Source organism: Ylistrum balloti, unplaced genomic scaffold, assembly GCF_031769215.1.
Source record: "Ylistrum balloti isolate Yb309-2 unplaced genomic scaffold, AGI_CSIRO_Ybal_v1 Utg371132, whole genome shotgun sequence".
NCBI lineage: Eukaryota > Metazoa > Mollusca > Bivalvia > Pectinida > Pectinidae > Ylistrum > Ylistrum balloti.
This window is the reverse complement of record NW_026782621.1, coordinates 271,148-293,318: the sequence shown is the minus strand read 5'-3', so window position 1 is coordinate 293,318 and position 22,171 is coordinate 271,148. Positions and strand designations below refer to the sequence as shown.

At 34.4% G+C, this 22,171-nt stretch overlaps 3 protein-coding genes across 3 annotated transcripts; 1 reads left to right on the top strand and 2 right to left on the bottom strand.

The window, feature by feature from the left end:
- Positions 1–708: 708 nt before the first annotated feature.
- LOC132560968 (protein pellino-like) lies at positions 709–6,133 on the bottom strand. Its single transcript, XM_060225676.1, has 9 exons — positions 6,012–6,133; positions 5,546–5,675; positions 4,745–4,846; positions 4,299–4,496; positions 3,407–3,592; positions 2,716–2,814; positions 1,647–1,859; positions 1,006–1,121; positions 709–838 (listed from the first exon to the last, which is right to left on the bottom strand). The coding sequence occupies exons 1-9, from the start codon at positions 6,131–6,133 to the stop codon at positions 709–711; spliced, it is 1,296 nt and encodes a 431-aa protein (XP_060081659.1).
- Positions 6,134–7,299: 1,166 nt separating this feature from the next.
- LOC132560943 (uncharacterized) lies at positions 7,300–8,758 on the top strand. The gene has a single exon (XM_060225647.1). The coding sequence runs from the start codon at positions 7,381–7,383 to the stop codon at positions 7,681–7,683; it is 303 nt and encodes a 100-aa protein (XP_060081630.1). The 5' UTR covers positions 7,300–7,380; the 3' UTR covers positions 7,684–8,758.
- Positions 8,759–12,176: 3,418 nt separating this feature from the next.
- On the bottom strand, positions 12,177–18,745 carry LOC132560986 (THUMP domain-containing protein 2-like). Its single transcript, XM_060225694.1, has 10 exons — positions 18,608–18,745; positions 17,993–18,104; positions 17,261–17,481; positions 16,942–17,019; positions 16,719–16,771; positions 15,686–15,773; positions 15,118–15,189; positions 14,329–14,443; positions 13,356–13,479; positions 12,177–12,821 (listed from the first exon to the last, which is right to left on the bottom strand). The coding sequence occupies exons 1-10, from the start codon at positions 18,692–18,694 to the stop codon at positions 12,203–12,205; spliced, it is 1,569 nt and encodes a 522-aa protein (XP_060081677.1). The 5' UTR covers positions 18,695–18,745; the 3' UTR covers positions 12,177–12,202.
- Positions 18,746–22,171: the final 3,426 nt, after the last annotated feature.

Sequence of the window (22,171 nt, the reverse complement as noted above, 5' to 3'; positions counted from 1 at the left end):
TGTAGATGTAATATATCTTTAGATTAATCTACAGTTTTCACTTGTTGAATTTTAATTAAAGTCTATGCTTCTTTCAGTGTGTTTCTGCTTTTCCATATATTACTATTGTTTCATTTGGAGTTTACAATTTATAGAACATGATTTTATCTGTACTCTCTGTACATTTTATGTGATTATTTTATCTTAGCTCTTTTCACATGGAAACTTGCACTTAAATACGACTGCACTAATATCGACTGCAATTTCTTTATGTTGTTTACATAACAATTATTGGAATCCACAAATTCAATTCCCTAATTTATCAAAAAGGAACAATATGTAAATATTTGATTGTGCTAAATTTAGTATATTTATACTAGTAATAATGAAGCATCTGGGAGAGCATGAGAGAAATCAACTTTTAAAAATCTAACTGATATATATTAACCATCAGAGACAAAATGATGATCATTTCAGGCAAGATGTGTGGCATCACAAGAAACTGAGCAACCACAAAAATGGCTGACACTGGAATTATCTTTAAGCAACTGCCACCATACCACAATTCTCTCTGTCTACATTGAAAGTTTAGCCTCACCCTGGGCTTATTTGAAATGTACTGAAGAAAGCTACTGCCAGCAGTGAAATCTGTGACTTCTTTAGCTAATAAGAAAAGTACAGCATTAGAATGTATGAGTATGCTGGTCCATTATCACATGCAGACTTGTATCAGTCATCCGTGTGGTCCTGAAATATCAATTTCACATAGCCAGGGTCGGCATGTAGGGGCGTGGCACAAAAAGGACACACGGCCTGGAAACCTTGACAACCATGGGGAACAGGAACCAGGGACCAATATCTGCAAGTAAATGGTTACGATAACAATACCTCAACCAAATTCAAATATTTAAATCAAATGCCTTAAAAAATGGCACAGTGTGAAATTGCTCATTGGAATCTACAAACACATGTTGCAGAACACAAGATCAAGTATCAACAATTTGATTGGTGTGCAATGTTTCTCACCTAACAGTAGCTTCTGATGCTATATGTCCACATGGGTTAAAACAGTGGGTAGGGGGCTCAGCGTCAACATATACACTCAATTCACAGCCCATCTTCAACTTTACAAATGGCCCGTCCTGAAATATTTCAAAAGGTTTGGATGTTATTTAATGAAATCTGTGTAACTTTTATTATCTGTCTATTGAATGTTCCTAGATCAAATGGTGATATTAAGTTGTATTCTGATATTTAAAGAAAACTAACAAATAACATTTGTATTCTGAAATCCTGTTTAATCTGACCTACAGTTGTCACACAACCTAGAGTGTCACATTAGGCAATTTTAATTAATTCATTATATTCTTATCATTGTTTTATCCATAAAACATACATAACCTCTTACAGTTTAAATACAATAATACCAAATATAAAATTGAAACCCTTCAACAGCTTGCCATCAAGTGCTTTTGGTTAATGTGCAATGGTGCAATTTAAGGGTATGAACAGAAATACAATATAGAGAATGAATTTGTAAGAATTGTTCTCAGTGGACCTGGTATGTTTTAATATTCCTACAAATGCCATGGATACATGCAATGCATAATGTCTATCCATACTGTCTATAACTGCCATCTATAAGTAGTTAATGATACAGGTAATACCTTTATACAAAGGGGACAGGTACGGCTATCATTCTCCTTCTGTCCCCACTGGTGTTGGCCGTGGACATGGCCACATTGCAGGTACACATACGGCTGTTTGTCCGACAGCTCCAGCGTGCCTTTACTGGGCAAAACCAGGGTCATCAGGCCCACTGGACACTGAGGACGTCCAGCATTTATCTCTTCAACTAGGGACTGAAACTCATGTTCACTCTGTAAAGGATGAGAGAAGGATACAGACTTAACCTCAGGTTCACCGACTCAAAATAAGATTCATATTCATTAACTCAAAAATTGATTCAAAGATTAAATCAAAAGTTCCAACTTTAAATGATGAAACACTGGTACAGACTAAAGTTGTGTTTTTGCTGAGCGACAGTTAATGGAAAGTCCCTTTCCATGTTAACTTTGAAAAGTACTTTTAGCTGACCTTCAAACTTATTTCATTATCTTCAGAACATTCATGCTGTCATTTGATAGAATGTGATGCTGAACAGTAACAGCAGCCATTATTTCACTTATATAGAAGACAATTTGCATTTAGAAGTAACAGGTAATGTTTAATAACATTTCTGTTTGTTGCGAATGGTGTTGTTTTGAGTTATTGCAATGTATTTATTATCAACAATAAAAATCTGTATTTCAGGTTTTCTTACCTGATAATTTGTATGACAGAAAAAAAATGAAATCAGGGAAACAATAATAATTTAACTGATCTGTGTGTTTTTTTAATTACCAAGAAGTGATAACTTTTTTTCATTACATGTATTTTTAAGTACTAAATTGATATTGTAATAAGGAAATAAATGAAGAAATAACAAATCAGTTTAAAAAAATTGACTTTGTAGTTTGATACCAAATTATATGAAACAAAATCTAGAAATTGTAGATGTGTGATAAGCTACAAAGCCGTCAAATTTTCCCTCATTTCCAATTCCATACATATCTCAGAAATACCTTATCCCATTATAAGGTCATACTATCAAATGAACTAAGTTGTTAATTCTTAATGTATGTAATTCTGGTCTCTCTAAGATTTTTTTTTAAAAATATATAATTAATGCTGTACCGGAGAAGTGATGAGGCCAAGAGCTGATCTCCATAGTAACGTAGCACCACAAAGATCTATCACAGTTCCATCATGGAGAATATTGTCCTCATCCAGAATCTGAAATAATTAGCTCAAATCTGAAGTAAGGAAATAAGTGTGGAAGGGAGCATAACTCATATCAGAAACTCTTATGGACACATTCCCAGTACATAGTCATATTATATCAGTTTGATTTTAAAAAGTTTTGTTTGTTCTATAAAACAAAAGGATTGTGACAAATGTTATTGAATTTAACAAAGACTTTGCTGTTGATGTCGGTTGGAAACAAGTGTTTTGGATATGAAGATTTCAATGTATATATCCCAGTATGATTTTGATTATCTGAAATGATCATGAGAACATGTTTGTTCTGATTTAATTCCATATGAGCATAAAAATGAATGAAGAAATTACAAAAATGTGACAGCTAAATTTGGACAAACACCTATTCCAAAATTTTGACTACAGCCTTTGTTCAAGGTACCAACCATAGAATTCAACTATGTTCACAGTAGTAACAAGATGAAAAATTCAACAACTGATAATTGAAAATATAAATGTTCGTATTAGATAAACAAATTAAAACTAATACGCCTGAAGTACTGCTGATAAGAATGTATTGTTGAAATTTGGAATATCATTAAAGCTCCTTGACAATGATGTAACTGACCTGGTTGCTTTTAAGGGGTGCCGACCTGGATTCTCTGAGGGGATATATAGCACCACCCACAGACACTTCTCGCCATACCCCTGGTTTGCCAGTGGGATTAAAGCCACCCTGGGGCTGCATAATGAATACACCATTGGTTGTCAATCCATCAATTTCCTCTCCTGAATACCACTTCACAGCTTTCTCCTATAAAAGGACAATCTTACAGGTATAGCAGGTAAATAAAACAACCCTACATTGATTGGTCCACCATTGTACTAAACATAATATACTACAAAAACTTCATTATGAAAATTTCAAACCACCAAAGAAAACATTTTTTGTGATCTTGGAAAATCCCTGATATCTCTCAGAATTGAGATCTAACATTGACAGAAACAATAATGTCCTAACTTCTCTGAAAGACCCAGACTAGTGGCACCAGACTCTGATATATAACTGTTACAATGTGACAACTTAAGGAGTGACTACAAACTTTATTACATTAGATAACTTAAAGGTCTTATGAGAAATTGTTATATTGAACTAACAATTCATCAACTTATATCATTTCTGAAAGAAAAACTGCTGTATATATTTAGCACTAAAAACAGATGTTCCACAATAAATTCAGCTAATGACTGTCAAGAAATGTGAGGAAATATTGTCTAGATTTGTATGTGTGAAAGGAAGAGAGTATGACCTTAATGAGAAGAATAAATGTTCTTTAGCTTAATATACAGGAAACAACAAGCATGTATCTCCTTTCTATGACATCACGGTACAAGTCACTCATGTCAAGGACCTAGACATTTCAAGTAGGTTCTAAGTACATCCTTTGCATTTTTTTTAAAGAACCAGTAACTGTACGATCATACATACAGACAAAAATCATTTATTCAGATGTACTAACCCCTAAAAATATATTTCTCCCAGAGTCAAAGCCTGCTGCAAATATTCTCGCTGTGTAAGGTGGATCTCTGTCCACAAGGATTCTACAAGCAAACCGTGATATAGTGCTCTGAGTGATACTGTCATTGGCTGTCCGTTGATTCCCTGGTATTGTGTCCATCACAACATAGTCTATAGGTACTTCTGAAGAACGACCAATCTAGAAAACAATACAAAATGCAATCAAACAAATTTGAAATTTTTTTACCACTGTTCTGTCAAGCTCGATAGCCTCTTTACTAGTATGTTCAAATGATGAACTCTACTAATCTGAAAACAGTATATGAAAAATGCTTACAAAATTAAATTTTGTCTCTTCCTCCTCCGACAAGTAACAGTTTTACAGTGGGTTGAAATAGTTTATCTGGTAATAAAAAGTGTTGTAATGCTATGTGAAGTTGTAATTACCTGGTACATATCTGTGTTGGGATCCTGTTTGTATTCTACAATGACAGCCTGGTTACGAGACAGAGTGTAGGACACAGAGTGTTGGTGAGTGTCCTGGACGGCCTGTACACATAGAAATACATACCTTGGTTAGAATATGTTGTACAAAATCAGCCATTACCTCTGACTGGGACTTCAATGAAAGCCTGATATCTATTTTCTTAGTGAATCCATTTTGTACAACATATTTTAGAGTGGGAGTGGACCATGTCTCATGATGTACTAATTATCATTTAATACAGTCTCAACATTTTGTGTTTAATATATTTATCTGTTATGTCAGTAATTTTTGAATGTTTTTTATGGCACCAATTCAAAAATTTTGAGGAGTCCCAGGACTAGATTTAGTGAATCACACAGGCAAATCGTGAATCAGCACTCAGATATCTAAGTCCCAAAAATCATTGCATGTACCAAATAGCTAGGAACAATTACATAAATCAGGATTTGATGAATTGCTGGTAGTATATATGCCACAGTCTATGTCAGAAAACACTGAATAGACAAATAAAATCAAGGCTGCAACATACATGTATAAAACATGACTACAACTTTGTATATATAGTATTCAAGAAGTTTTTTCACTGTTTTATCCAACTTCAATTTTTTATGAGTTTGAAAAAGTATTTTACCCGAGATCCATAAAATAGGATACTTAAGCAATAATTGCATTTTACACTTACAGAATATATGATAGTGTTACTGTGTAGAGGTTGTGCTTTTCTTTCTTTCAAGCGGTTTCCATTTCTGTTGTGATCTTACCTTGGAAGACTGGGGATTTTTGACGATGTGTTTTCGATATGGTTTGACGCCATTTCCAGCTATTCTTTTGGCCAAAATAAATTTACTTTTTCTCCTTCCTTTGTCACCATTCGGTAAGTGTCCATTGTACCTTGGGAAATAAAACAATTTATATTTTAATAATATAAGTACTAGGAGATCAAGCGTTGTGAACTATCCAATGAATTATAAATTCAATACATCTTCATGAGTAAAAGCTCTCACAGTCTTTTGGGATAGAATCACAAATACATGTGCCTTTTGAAATTCTCATTTAGTCTGGAATATATATATTTATATATAAAGAAACATAGAAAGAAATTAAGGCATGCAGTCTTTTATATATGACCAAAAAATACTGTTGATAGATGTCAATGATAAATACTGAGGAAGTGCTGCTAAAGTGCCAGTTTGAAGGTTAAACATGATCCAAATGTATGATCTTTACCCTAGAATGACTAGCTCTCCATATTTAATAGACTGCCCCCGAGGTGGTTTGTGACTTGGACTTCCTTGGGAATATTCCCCTGCAGTAGACTGCTGACTGCTACTGTGCAATACCTTCTCCATATTACTGAAAGGACATTATCCATGGGTATTTTGCTGAAAATTAAATAAAAAAGTAAATTAACAATATCTATTTTTTCTAAGAACATGTATTTTCTTTACTATAGAATAATTGTATGATGTGCATTATTATATACCTTTATTTACCTGTCTTTAATATATTGTTTTCACTCATATGAGAAAACATGCCATATGGCCAATATTCTATTGTTCTCATGATACTATTTTTCAATTCAAACTTTCAAAGATCCTAGGTCTTTACACACTTTCTTTGTGAAAAGCTAAATATCACCTGCCACAGCTAGAGATTGGAGTTAACTACAAAAAGACTTATTATTGGGGCTAGCAGATCAGGTAACTCTATAATTCATGTAATATACCCTTATGCCTTCTATTGGCTTAGACATATGAATTTGCATCTGGAATGAAAACAACCTAAGCCAAACTACCAAGTCCAATATATATAATACATAGCACAGGGCTGTGGACTTTTACTTAATTGTTGATTGTTAGTTGTTTACATTTGAGATAAAAGTGCCAGGGACGAGTTATATTAGTAAATGGAAATTTATTTAATTACAATAAATTCAGGACATTAAATCGTAAATATCTTTCAATTATTAAACTACAAAGTGTCTTTGATGATTACATTCAAAATGATTATTTTTTTTTTCAAAGAACAAAAATGAATTGCTGGAAAGGTGTATAATAAATTCAAACAACTAGTCTAAATAACTATACACTAGTTTGACGCATGATAAATAAATATCAAAGAAAATCCATAACACTTACACTCTGATACGTACCTAACTCAGTAAAGCACTTAGACATACTCCTGTTCCCCTCGTTGAACCTTTGGGTATGACCATGTGTTTAAATGCCTCGATAACAATGAACCGATAGAAATCTCACGTTATCACAACAATGATCCTGATTTTTTTCAAGATACTATTTCTCTTTCAAAAAGCCTCAATCAAACATATACCACTATTAAAGTTGTAGTGGAGATGTCGACGGGTGATCTATGTTTCAAATCCATTACCCATTATGAAAGAGTTTTCCCTTAATTCTCGTTTCTGTCCGTGTTTGTATTATTTTCATCATTCTTCCCGGAAATGAAATTTCTCTCACAGGCGGCGCTGCTGTGAACGACTTCCGGTTTACATTATTTACGTTTATGTTTGGGTGTTGTTCACGCTATCCTGTATCACTATTCATATATTTGTGTTGATCACCTAGAATCGGTAATCATGGCGTTAGGTCTTGATGAGAGTTGGGAGCTTGGGAATGCTGACCTGATTCAACAGCTTGCTGACCTAGATTGGCTTCACAATGACAAAACTGACTTCTTGAAAGAAGTGACCACAGTTCGGGTGGGATATGAACTTTATCAAAGATTGAGTGGTGAGAGGGAGCTCAAGGCAATGAGAGCAGAAACCTGTATGAATATTGCGAAGTTCATTAAAGCACATCCGAAAGCTACTAAGGAAGAGCTTCAGAAAGAAGTTGCTAAACAGATCTGGTTGTTTGCACAGAAGGTGGAAAAGATGTGATGGAGATGTTTCTTGAACTAAAATAATCCTTAGAATATACAGAGTAAAACTATTAACTCAATCTGCAGTTAAGTGTTTTTCTAACGGAAAGATCGAATTAGGACAATTTCTTTCGCAAAGGAAAGGTAAAAGTGAACAATTTACTAGAAAAATACAATAAACCCAACAACAAAATATGAAGTGATTTCAAGACAACCTTACAAAGCCCTATTGCAGTATTGCGAAATTCAACAAATCACAACCAAAGTGTAAAATGGAAAAGAATAGGAATAAGGAAAAAATAACGAAATAAATCTGGTCATATGCAGATTGCCTACAGAAGACGGAATATTTGTGATTAAGGGAAATTTGATCGGTTATCCTACATTATCTGCAACATTACCAAGATATCTAGCCAATTTCTGTTGCATCTAAATTCAGGTAAAAAGTGAAAATGATTACAAATCCAAGTGAACTATGAAGACAACAGATACTGGTACCCATATTTTGATTGAAAAAGGACCTATTTGACTGTGAAAAATACAGAATGGAAGTACCACTGTATGTGGCATGTGACTTCTCATCTCATGTCAATTATCCATAAGGAAATACTGTACTTACAACATTCACAAGTGTTGGAGAAAAGGGGAAAAGTGAAATCCAACACTTAGACTCTTCATACTAATATTAGTTTATTATTACAGTTGACTGAAATGCCTTTCAGCAATGCCATTCAGTCTATTGCATGTAAAATTACGCTAAAGGAACAACCAGTCTATAAAGTTGCTTGATGTCCATATAATGAATAGTTATCATAATATATCCCAGTAGCTGCATATGTACAGAACTTGCAGATCAGCTGCAGTAGCTTTAAACCTTCTGAAATGTATGAAACAAAGCTGAGCTTGATATTCATTCTTACAGTAAATTAATATAATGTCAAATACATGGAATCAACTCCAGAATGGCCAATTTTGAATATCTACCTTGTATGCTGGTTATACTCATTGAAAAAATATATCTGAGTGCATATCTGATATTTAGTACAGTTTTAATTTAATACTTTAAAATGTAATAAATGTTGTTTTTCAAACTTTGTAAGGTGTTTGTGAATTTTATGGACAATGCAATGTGTTGATGACTGTATCATCTCAAGCATGGATGACATTCTGAAAATTGTCTGCATCACTCCCAATATATATATATACAATTATTATTGTATTACAATTCACTTGTTCATACTGTCCTTATTCTTCATTGATCATATATATATATATATATATGATTACTGAAGTAATAGTGGCAGTATGGACAAGTTAATATTTTTAGACCATCTGCCGGTTTATCAAGACACAAATATTACAAAAATTACATCACATACATAGAACATACAGCAAATACAAAGTTGTAAACTAAAACCAAGAACAGTAGTATAAATATTAAAATTCTCAGTTTTAGTTGATAATTTTGTTTTTAATCTATGTTCTGTATATATGATGTAATAATATATGTCTTATATGTCGAATATTGGACGATTCACTTGTCCATACTGTTGTTATTACTTCATTGATCATATTTCAAGGTAATCTGATAACAATGATGGAGTGATCACTGTTAAGTCCCACTTTCAACTACTGTAGACTGAAGATGATGACCGAGGATTTGAAGGAGACTGTGAATAATATGCAGTAGGGTATCAACAATTTCAGATTATTGATAAGTCGAAATCTAGAAGAATTTGAAAAGTCATTTTCTACATATTTTATAAGGATTCTATTGTTATCACTTTTTTATTTAAAACAGGTACAAAAAATAAAACCAGCAAGAATTAAACTTCCAAAGAAATCTATTTTTATTTATCTTGCTGTTGGCCCAGGGGCCCAACACATTATATATTGGCAAAAAAAAAACTGTTGAATTGTAGTGCTATTCAGAAAAAAATACAATTTCAAGTCATAGTTTGGAAGAGTTGATGGGAAGCTGAGAAAGGAGATCTACAAACAAGATTTAGATTATGAAAACAAGGAGCAGTAACTCTTCAAAATACCATTGCATCAAACTGACATTCAGGAAAAGATAGTTTTATGTTATGGTGATTAAACTTACCAAGGTTTGAAGAAATTGGTTGAAAACTGACAAAGGAGATCTTTGGACAATATATTATGAAAAAAAACAAAGGACAGTAACTCTTCCAAATACAGTTAAATCAAACTGCCATTTAGCAATATACAACTCCGTATCATGTTTATTGAGGCTACCAAGTATGAAAGAGATTGGTAGAAAACTATGTGCGGAGATCTCTGCACAAATGAAAGTTTATGAAAGACAATGCTTTACTATAATAGGTATCATCATAGTTTTTGACAAACAAAAACATTTACCTTATTTAAGCGTTCATGAGAATTTCTTCTATATTAATGTTATATGAAAGGAATAACCTTATAACATGATGATGAACTAACATTGGTGTATGATTTTAATGAAATACAATTATAGAAAGGATGGGCTTATTATCTGGTATGTACTTATTGCTGAATAAAATGATGAATTGTCTCTCATATTACTGCATATCAACCTGTGAAGTTGGATTCTGATACAAGTACATCTGGATGTTGGTAAATGTATACTGTTACTAGGTTCTGACATGTACTGACAGTAAACTGATCTTTATGAACTTAAGATAAAACGACCAAAATTATTTTTTGATAACGTATACATAGTACCCTAGTGGAAGCATTTTATATTTAATAATTTTAAAAAAAAAAGTGCAGTGTTGCTCAAATTATTTTATAAATAACATGCATAGCATGATGGAAGAACAAAATTTTTTGAACAATTTTAATTTTCTGAATTCAAGATGTCTGTCATCATAATATTTGGCCTGCGGCATATATGCCTTAATGGTTCCAGAATGGCTGCCACACATGGCAAAATGAATGATTTTGACTTTCTCTGTCCACATCTGAACTTGCTCTTGAATACGTAAACAGTCTTTTGATCTAAAATGTTTAATCATTTGGAAATTTTGGTATGGATTGGATTCAAATGGTGAATCAAAACGTTTTTTTGGAGGGAATATAGTGGAAAATACAGGCATTTGCAAATTATCAAGACTGTACTAACATCGGTCAGATTTTAAATGATACTTGTATGGTGATACATTATTTCACAAAGTCTTTCCAGTATGTTGGTGGTGAATTCAATGCTCAGGCTAGACTAAAATGACGGACAAAGTTTAATAGCGAGTATACCAACCTCAAGTCCAAAAACATTTCAAGTCATTCTTCCCTGAGGAAAAGATTCAGATGTCCTGTCTGGGAGATGTTTGCTTTATCTATTAGAACAGCCCTGGCGTCTATTGCATTAGTCACATGTCAAGTAATCTGTACTGCCCCCTACAGTTTGAGGAAAGTCTTGTTGTTACTCATCACCTGCTCGTCCATTTCTCAGGAAATGTTTCCCTCCCAAAGGAGCCATGGAATATGTGGTCAGCTTTTAATGAATACGTTGACAAAGCTTCCATATGTAATTAGTATAAGATGATAATGCATCTTTTGTGGTAAAATGATGTTCAATGCCTTTTGAAAATAATATTCAGTTCTACTGGCAAAATAATCAATAATGTCCAATTCTTCATTCATTCAATTAATGGTACCGCGGTAACATAATTTCGTATTTCTGAAGAAATAATATGACATATTTTCAGTAAAATATTATTGATTATAAAACAAATGACCCATGTTAGATTTCAAGATTGTTATATTGTCAAGATCTCTCAGTGCAAATTTTTTCTATACAAAGGCGGATTTTAGGGCAGATTTGACTTTTTCTGACAGACATGCTGGGTGATCTGCGATATAATTTCATCAGTGGTGATGTTCTCGCTTTCATCAAGTGACCAGGATTCAACACCTGAACCAAACTATTTGGTTGTTCTGGTACTTTGGTTCCTTCCCCAGTTACCCCACTGATGAGACCCGTTTCATGCTTGTACTCACGGTGACAAGAACAATTAATACTTGTTGATCAATTGTTTGTCACAATTTTTCCTAACATATCTTTCTTATTTCATTTAGGATTCAGTTCCAGCAGAATGGGTCCCCATCCATCAACACACCAGGACAGTCCACTTGAAATCTGATGATATCAAGGAATAGAAAAGGATCTTACATTTCCATTTGTATGTCCCCATGACAGAAAACAAGCTGAATATTGGCAAGAAAATGGATCTTTCAAGTGAAATTGTGAAAAAACATTTTAAATTTTAAATACATGTAGAAATAATTGCAAGTTGAGAAAATAAATTAGGCAAAAATTATAATACTGTACACTTTACACATTGTGCTGGACAAAATTCCATCCAGAGATGGAGAGATCTTGACACTGTGTCTCTGGAAACACCCATACCCCTACCCGAACCACCAGACATGCAATACTACATCCAAGATGGTGTAAATAATGATACTTTCCAAAAGATCTGTGAAAAAATAGACAGAAAACAAATAAGATATACATGTATTTTGTAAGTTTATTAAATTATTCATCTTTCATCAATTTTGTTAATCACACATATAACTGCATCAGTTTCTCCTAGTTTGACATAGTGACTCTCACTTACCCTCAATTTACTGAGACAGTTCACAGATTTTAATTGTTGGTTATCACTTACAATACATCCGCAAACATTTATGTGACCTTGAGAAGATGAATCAACATAACCTTGACCTGACCTCTCCTGAACTGGTTCTCCTAACACTAGCTTAGTATCATTACAATGGTGACTCACATCAGACTGTACAAATATATTCTGAGAATCACAAATTGGACTTTTCACAATCAAGTCATCAGTTTCACTTTTTGTTTGCAGACTTATAACATTACCATCTGCATCCCCACATTTTAATTCACAATCACGTACTGGTGATTTTCTGTCAAGTATCTCTGATTTTTGTTGGTCATTTATTGATTCTTCTGTTGAAAAGGTCAATGGGGTGACCTTGATCTGACCATGTCCATCAGAAATGTTCACCAAATCATCATCCTCGCTCCCTGACACTGGTTCCCTTTCTTTGTTACCAGGCTGTCCACACAGACCACACACTTTCAAACTTAATTGTTGACTTGTCAGTAATACCAAACGACCCCCAGGTTTCAGCACCCTACAAAAGTGAAAATGTCTCCTGTATGAACTGTTTCTATAAAATAAAATCAACACATCTGCATATTGCCTAACAATGAATTGCCCATAAGAAAAGTTGCCTGATTTTCTATAGTGGTAATGAGTAACACGGACATCAATTTAAGGTTCAGAATTCATTAATCCATATAACCTAAAGTAATTTGAAAATGAGGATGTCAGTGATTATCACATATTGAAATTTGAACATGACCTTCTAAAGGTCTGCACTAAAACTGCTGGAAATATTTGTAGAGACTGCAAGCCTAAAACCTAAATACTGAAAACCAGAAACTAAAAAAAAAAAAAAAATCCCCATGTTTTGCGCAGGTCATTTTTGTTCCTCATTTATGAAACATGTATTTCCAGTAATACACTAATAATCACAGTAAAAAAATCATCCACATCAAAAAAGGAATAAAAAAATTAACTGCAGCAAACATTATAAGGTAGGCATAATATTACCTTCAGTTTTTGATCAAGAAAGTATTGAAGGATGTATAGTGCAACTGTTTACCTGGATATTTCTGTAAGACTTTGCTTGTAGAATTCCAAAATATTATCACAGTCTGGGAGAAAGTTCTGACCAAAAGGAGCGTCACACAATACCTTGTCAATGCTTTCAGAATCTAGTGGCATACCTGGGAGACAAAATAACATTCTTAGTATAACAATAACAATTCAAACAATAAAAAAAAAAAAACAAGAGGCCCATTGGCCTTAACGGTCATCTGACATTAGATACAAGATATTTGACCCCTGTGACCTTTAAAGTGGGTCAAGGTCATTCACTTGAACAAACTTGGTAGAGTTCCATGCCAGTATGCTCTGTGCCAAGTATTAGCCCCCTAGACCTTCTAGTATTTGAGAAGAAGTTGTTTGAATGAAAAGTTTATGCACGGCGGACGGCGCACGGCGAACGATGACGGACGAAGCACGATGGCTATAGGTCATCTTGACCCTTTGGGTCAGATGACCTAAAAATCTAAAACAAATCGGTGAATACAAAATAATTTCAAAAGTATTTTAAAAAGCAATATGGTCTCTAAGTTAACTTCAAAGTGTTTTTTTTTTATATTTGTTTGATGATAACTTTTATATTACAAGTCTTCTGGAGTGTTTGGATATTTTTTAGATAGGATGCTGTCCACAGATGAAGAGACATTCAAGGGGCAGTTTATAGTGTCATCACCCTGAAGTGTTGTCAACTGGACACAGCAGCAAAACACCCCACTGAGTCACATTTTACTGACAAAGACACATTTCAAGACAATTTAATAATTGTATATATGTTTCCTTCATAACTATTGTTTATTTATGAATGCTTTAGTAATTTAAGGTTTGCTGTAATTAAATATCTTTTTACACAAATTCTTGAAGCTGGCTTGATACTGATCAACAGTAAATTATTGATAATGCTTTATGATTAGATTTGTAACATGGTATTTCATGTCTTCTCAACATTTTATATACTTAACCTTTCTACTTACACTTGGCATCCCCTTGAACAAGTCCTATGTTACCATGAAGATGTGACCACAAAAGATTTTCTGCAGCCTTTGAAAGCTGATCCTTGCTGATATCCATGCCAAGATAGGTTGCTGTCTTGAGAGTTATTTCAAAAAGTTTGAGAATTTAAATGTTCATTTAACATCAATTCCACTATTGAAGGTTATTCAGAATAGTAACAAAAAAAAATTTCCGCATACCCACACAAATCATACAATAAATACAGTAGATGATAGTTAAACCATGTTTGTGTAAATTTTTCTTGTTATTGAAAAAGAATGAAAACATATTAATCATCATGTGTCACCAATCAACACTTGTTCTACATTTTTTCTTCTCATTTCCACTCCACAAACAAAAACTATTATCTAAACCCTTAAACTTATGTTACTTATGTCCAATACAAAGTATTGATATTTGTACATTACATAGCATTAGCCTAGGGCAAAGCGGAACTCCGCTATTATCCGTTTACTTGCATTATGACGTCACCAATTCATTACGTCATAGTAACTAGTGTACTATCTTTGATGTTGGTGGAAATAACATGTGTAGTTGCTAGGCACAGGAATATATAAATTCATTGGTGTTGTCTGGTCCTGCTTACCGATTTTTTATGTCCAATATAGATAAATCAGTTTGCTTACATTTCCGGTTAATGGCCCTAATGACATTTTATGTGTTGACGGGCCGTTAAAATTAATAATAGCTTACATTTACATATTGCTATCTTTCTTGTGTTACCTCTGAAGCATAGATGAAAGACTTACTTTGAAGTTTTGACAGGCTTCAACTATTAGTGTGGCCTTCCCACACATTGGGTCCAGTACCACATCATAAGACTGTTGAGAAGGTAAAAAAAATACATGAGAATCAACAATATCACAGACCAAATATGAAAATTGCACAAATGTGTGGGTCAGTTGGTCAAGTGATTAATTGACACTTGATAACTATGAGGAGCATGCATGAAGCTGCTTCAACTAAAAATATATTTCTGTAATGCTTTCCGTTTGGAATTTATAAATCAGAAATTCGCAATCTAAAATTTTAATTTATCATAATTTATATATGTGACATTTGGAACCAGAAATCCTGTTGGTACATGTATATTGAAAATAACTGCATGCAACATTTTTGAATGCTGTTATTTTGTGGAACAGCACTTGATATATATGGAAGGTATATTTTCATATCAAACTGAAACTCAAATAATACCCTAATTACAAGATGTATGGCTACTCGATCAGATACCTCTCTTGTAGCTGTTTTTTCTTACTTCACTGAAATTGTATTCAGATCATGAACATTAAGAAATATTCCTATTCTTCTGTTTACCTGTATATCTAGTAAGTTTGACATGATCCAGGCGATTGTCCCTCGAAGACCAAAGTGACGAATGTAGCTGCGTTTTGATACTGGGATGCTACAAAACACAATGAAATTGAATGATCTCAATTTATCAGTAACCTTGGTGTTACAATATCCAGTTACCGTTGATATGGTTTACATGACTATCCAGACACAATTTATCTAATTGACCCCAATATCCACCCACTATTATCGGTTGCCCCACATCCATCCCCATAAATTTGGCTGCCCATTATCCTGTCAACATTAACCTGGAAGGCCCACTATCAAGTAGTCATTTATCTGGAAAGCCTACTATTTAGTCACCATTAACCTGGAAAGCCCACTATCCAGTAGTCATTTATCTGGAAAGCCTACTATTTAGTCACCATTAACCTGGAAGGCCCACTATCCAGTTATATTTATCTGGAAAGCCTACTATTTAGTCGCCATTAACCTGGAAGGCCCTATATCCAGTTATATCTATCTGGAAAGCCTACTATTTAGTCACCATTAACCTGGAAGGCCCACTATCCAGTTATATTTATCTGGAAAGCCTACTATTTAGTCACCATTAACCTGGAAGGCCCACTATCCAGTTATATTTATCTGGAAAGCCTACTATTTTTTTCACCATTAACCAGGAAGGCCCACTATCAAGTTATATTTATCTGGAAAGCCTACTATTTAGTTACCATTAACCTGGAAGGCCCACTATTCAGTCACCATTAACCTGGAAAGCCCACTATCAAGTAGTCATTTACCTTGAAGGCCCACTATTCAGTAGTCATTTATCTGGAAAGCCTATTATTTAGTCACCATTAACCTGGAAGGCCCACTATCAAGTAGTCATTTATCTGGAAGGCCCACTATACAGTCCCCATAAATCTGGTTCACCCAATGAGAATGGAGAAAGATAAATTATCACAGTTCCACTGATTCACATGTATATCTGTCTAAAAAAGTGTGAAAAGTGAATTTACATCTTATGTTCTGAGCAGCAATATTGCTACTTACTTACCTCTGAAGGGGAATACCCACAGTCAGTCGGTCATCATTCATATGGACACAGATCTGTAAAACAATGAACGTTTTTTTCTTGAAAAACACCCCAAAACATCGCACCATAGATTGTACAATAGAACTGTTTAACATGGCTCCTATACTAAATATAACTGTCCATCTTTCATTGTTTATCATTAATTGAAAAATATAAAAAAAATGCAAAGTTATAATCAACTCACCTCTATGGATGGGTTGCGCAGGTCAACTTTCCAGCTGACCAGTCGCTGCAGACCACCACCAATATACCTTGATAGCATCTTGATAATGATATGAAAATAAATGAGAATTATCACATCAAAATTTTATAAACTTACAGATGAAGATTAGTGTCCATTGTAGAGATGTATCTCTAGCGAGAATTAATCTTATACAATTCTGAAGATATAGACATTTTAGAAGGAGTCCTCTATTGACAAGTTTCTGTTAAATTAAGAAATCTGTTGAGATAAGATTTTCCAACATGCTAAAAATGAATTTTTTTATCGTCAAGATTTATACCTGAGATTGAATTTTTCGTCCTATTCTCCCTGCACATTTACATGATATCCTGAATGTTACTGGTGGTTTTTCATCATCTATGCGCCGTTTCTTACTCTCTGGGCAAGAACCATCTTCATGTAGATTGTGCATCCTAGTAACTAACCCTGTAAGGTCAGCACTGGTCCAGTGATCCTTACAGAGTATGATTTTTCCTACATCTTGGACAGATTTCACACCATCTGAGAGAAAGCAAACTTAGTACTCAGTTACATGTTTTGTACAGCAGTGTCACCAGCTAATTTTAACATAATGGAATCATAACACATATGAATTCTGAGTCAGTCATGATTTGTATATGCATTTTGTAACGTTGATATCATATAATATACAGAAGTATGACATGGTACATGTTCTATATTAGATTGCATGCAAGGTTCATATAGGAAATGTCAGATGTACAAAATGAGTAATACCAAGTAATCTGTATTGTTGTATTACATACTGTACTAGCACCCTTACAAGTTTCTGGTCCAACCTCACATATGTTTCACATAATATCAAAAATTCCTCCAAAATAGACTAGTATGGTCATTTCCTTTAGACTTTCTGATAGTTTTGATGTTATTGTTGATTGAGCTGCTTATGAGATGATTTGAGTGATGTAACAGTTTTCATATAGTGATAACGAATGGGTTGATTCCTGCTGGAGGTTTGATGTGAATTAGAGTGATAATTATTCTTGAAGTTTACCTAGAGAGCTGCATCTGACCACCTGGACAAATGCCCTTTCTATAGACCTCAGCTGGCTGATTTCTCCAGCAACCTCCACACCTGTTTGGAAAAACACCTTTCCATCCGTCACCTGAGGATAATTTCAGTAAAATGTTGGAATTTTAATCTGATGAACTGGCTAGATTCTCAATTTAAATTTGATTTGGATCAGACTAAGTGAAAATTTCTCCTGCAAGCACAAGCAGAAAAGATTGATGCACATTTTAAATTACAGATGTATTGTGCAATTATCGTCTCATTTGTTAGAATCATCAACTAGGAAAAATTGCAATGTCCAAATGGAGGCGAGCACCATAATTCAACTGTAGATAATACACATTTAAGATGTATATAGGATGTTCTCAATACCGTGGCAAGTTATCAAACTACAATTGATGTTATATTTGTCCTGAAATAAATTCAAAAGTCCAACACATAACTTACTGACACAAATTAAGGGATGGGCTTATTAGTGGACAACAAAAAGGAGGTAGCATTTATCGGTTGCAACTTATTACTGGCTATAACATATACAGAGAAATTTGCACTATCAGTAGCATATCACCATGTCGTCTACATGTTCCTTGTCATCACCTGAATCGCTTTCCCACCAAGTTTTGTTTTGATTTCCTCAGCTACAAACTTCTCCGTCCCACGACCAGCACTGCAGAAAAACTGCATCACTTCTTCTTTGGGCTACAGTACACACGTGAACAGGGGAGACAACTCTCAATACGTAAACAAAAACGGTTTAAGGTAGCTGGTCCCAAGCATTGAACAATAACATCCAGATTGAAAAATATGTGGATATATGCTAATATTGGTTAAAGTACATTATTATTTGATGCCTACGATGATTATTTGTCGAGTTTGTACATGTGACTACCTTATAAGTGAAGCCTTTCAAGCCAAGTCACATAACAATTGTTCATCTTTCAAACTTTGCTGTCAATGCCGGGCAATTTTAACTTGTACATGCACTCAAAAAGCTTGCTCTATCTAGACGCCAGAGAAATTTGAGTTGTTTGGTCCTAAAGATATCTGAAGGAAGTGAGCGTATTTAAAGAATGTCATTTTATATATTTGTGCATTGTAGTGACTCTAATTCATAAATATGACTGGTTTGGGAGTTCATGCTTGTGTGTGGAAGAATATCAGGAATGAGTGTGGTTTTATTGGGACGAAATTTAAGACAGAATCTGATTGGTGAGCGACATGAAACATTTGAGAATAGAGATTGATTGTAGGTGTGGGAGGTCCATGAGAGCAGGATATGATTGATAAAGATCGAGACATTTGAGAGTCTGACAGTTAGGGGTCTGAATGGATATTGGAGATACAGATGGAAGGAATTTGACTGACAGTATCAAAGTTAGATAGGTATCAAAGATATTAGATAAGTTTGATTAGAGACAGGATTGAGTCTGAAGAGTATCAGAGACATTGGAGTTTATCATGTTTGGTATACATTGGATGATGGAGTCTTCAAGTTGAGACATCGGAGGGCAGAGTTAGTTTGTTGGGTGTAGGATATCAAAAGGTGGTGTCAGTCTGCTGGGTATTGGACACTTAAGGCAGAGTGTGAGGAATATCAGAGACATTTGAAGGTAGAGTCTTTGATGGGTGTCAGAGACACTAGAGGTCAGCGTCCATGTTAATCTCCATAATGAGGGACTAGTAAAACCTTTTTGAGAAAAAAAATGAGACACGTTTAAGGAAGGATGCAGCAATTAAAAATTGACAATGGGCAATATGATAGTTCATGCACTATTTGATGATAGTGGGCTGAAATACCAGCATTCTACATACAAGCTCGTTGTGAATATATTTTTCATGCACTTTTTTTGAGAACAAGTTGAAAGCAATAAAAAAAAACAATTAAAGTAGAAACATGTCTTTACATTTAATAACTAAGTATAGCCAGTGATCTCCTTGTGGTTAAAAAATGAGTGATGAGTAATATATCAAAACCGTTCAAAGAATGATACTGCTTGAGCAGCGACATATTTCTGAATAGAAATGATGACCTTGAAATTCAAAATTGTCATAGTTTAAAATGGTTTTTTACGTGGTGTGTGAAATTTGATCAAAATCCCTCAAGTAATGACACTGCTAGAGGTGATGACAAAGAGTTCTTGAAAATAGCAAGTGACCTTGACCTTGATCAAAGAACCCTGCAATTCAAACTTTATCTGGATATAATTATCCTTTGAAAGTGTGTGAAGTTGATGAAAGTCCTTAATTCCAGGAGGTGCTGACAAAGGAATTTCTAAAGATATTAATGGTGACCTTGTCCCTAGAGCCCTGAAAATCAAACTTATCCAAGATCAATAAAATCTTTGATCCACTTGGATGCGAGAAAGTGGAATCTCATTATAAAGGAAAAGAAAATTATAGGTATGTTTGCAACTTTGATGATCTTTTCCCTGATGTTGGGGTCCCCTTGTCCAACAAACAAGTGATTGATATTATTTTTCTCTAAACCTGCTGGCCTTTTAAGGTATGAGTTGTTATTCCTATGCTTCATGTCATAGACATGTGACGTCACAGATATTGTACAGGAGAATCCTCCGGTTTCAACCCCGAGCTGAGACATAAAGGATATAAAGTGAAAAGCATGGATATACCTGTATAATTCCCTCAAGGAATGATGCTGAGAAGAAAAATGTTATGTATGTACAATGTGCAATTAAAGGGCTTATTTGAAAGCTGATGTAGATTGTTTATCTAAATAGAGCACAAACACAATATCATTTATTTAATGATTTTAATATAAAATATCCCAAACAATGACATACCAATGACAGGAGTCATTAAATTGTTATTTCATCAAAGTAATATTGTAATATACTATCAAATATCACACCCAGGGAGAGTGTCATATTATCAAACTCTGGGGCAGTGACATAATTTATTATTACACCAAGAAAAAGAACATCACTTATTAATCATCATAATGATACTACCACATCTTGGGGGAGTGTCATCATAACTTATTACCACATCCTGAGGGTGTGTCATTATGACTTACTTTCGTATCTTAGAGGTGTGTCATCAAAACTTAATACCATGCCTTGGGAAAGTGTAATCATAACTTACTATCACACTATGGGAGAGTGTCATCAACACTTACAACCACACCCGGGGGAGTGTCATCATTACTTACTACCACACCCCGGGGGAGTGTCATCATAACTTATTACCACATCCTGAGGGTGTGTCATTATGACTTACTTTCGTATCTAAGGGGTGTGTCATCAAAACTTAATACCATACCTCGGGAAAGTGTAATCATAACTTACTATCACACTATGGGAGAGTGTCATCAAAACTTACAACCACACCCGGGGGAGTGTCATCATTACTTACTACCACACACCGGGGGAGTGCCATCATAACTTACCACCACACCCGGGAGGAGTGTCATCATAATTTACTGCCACACCCTGCGGGAGTGTCATCATAATTTACTGCCACACCCTGGGGGAGTGTCATCATAATTTACAGCCATATCTTGGGGGAGCATGATCATAACTTACTACCACACCCTCAGAGATCGCCATCACAACTTACTCCAACACTCTGGGGGGAGTGTCATCATAACTTACTCCCACACTCTGGGGGGAGCAAAATCATTACTTATTACATTTGTACCACACCCTTGGCGAATGTAAATAAAATATTTTCACAACCATATCCAGATGAAGTTTGATCATATCCCATAGCTTCTATTTGACTGATTGTCATCATAATTCACATGTGTAACTTTCACTGAATTAAAGGGACTTTAAAAAATCAAACCTATCTTTATGTTCAAGAGGTCAAGAGAATCTGTATCCCTATATAATCCTATACAATACATACATATATGGACTAGGGATTGGAAACAGTTACACTATTGCAGTAATTTGGGTTTTGCATTTCTACTAATACCAAGTGGGTGATATAAAACAATTGTATAACATAAATAAATCTGAGTGCAATTACGTTTATCCAGAGTTCTACTGAGATACTATTAGTTTTTTCTGTGATATCATTACGACCAAGTACGTTGCTATCCACAGTTCTACTGATACTATTAGTCCTATCTGTGATATCATTATGACCAGGTACCTTGCTATCCAGTTCTCCCGATACTATTAGTCCTATCTGTGATAT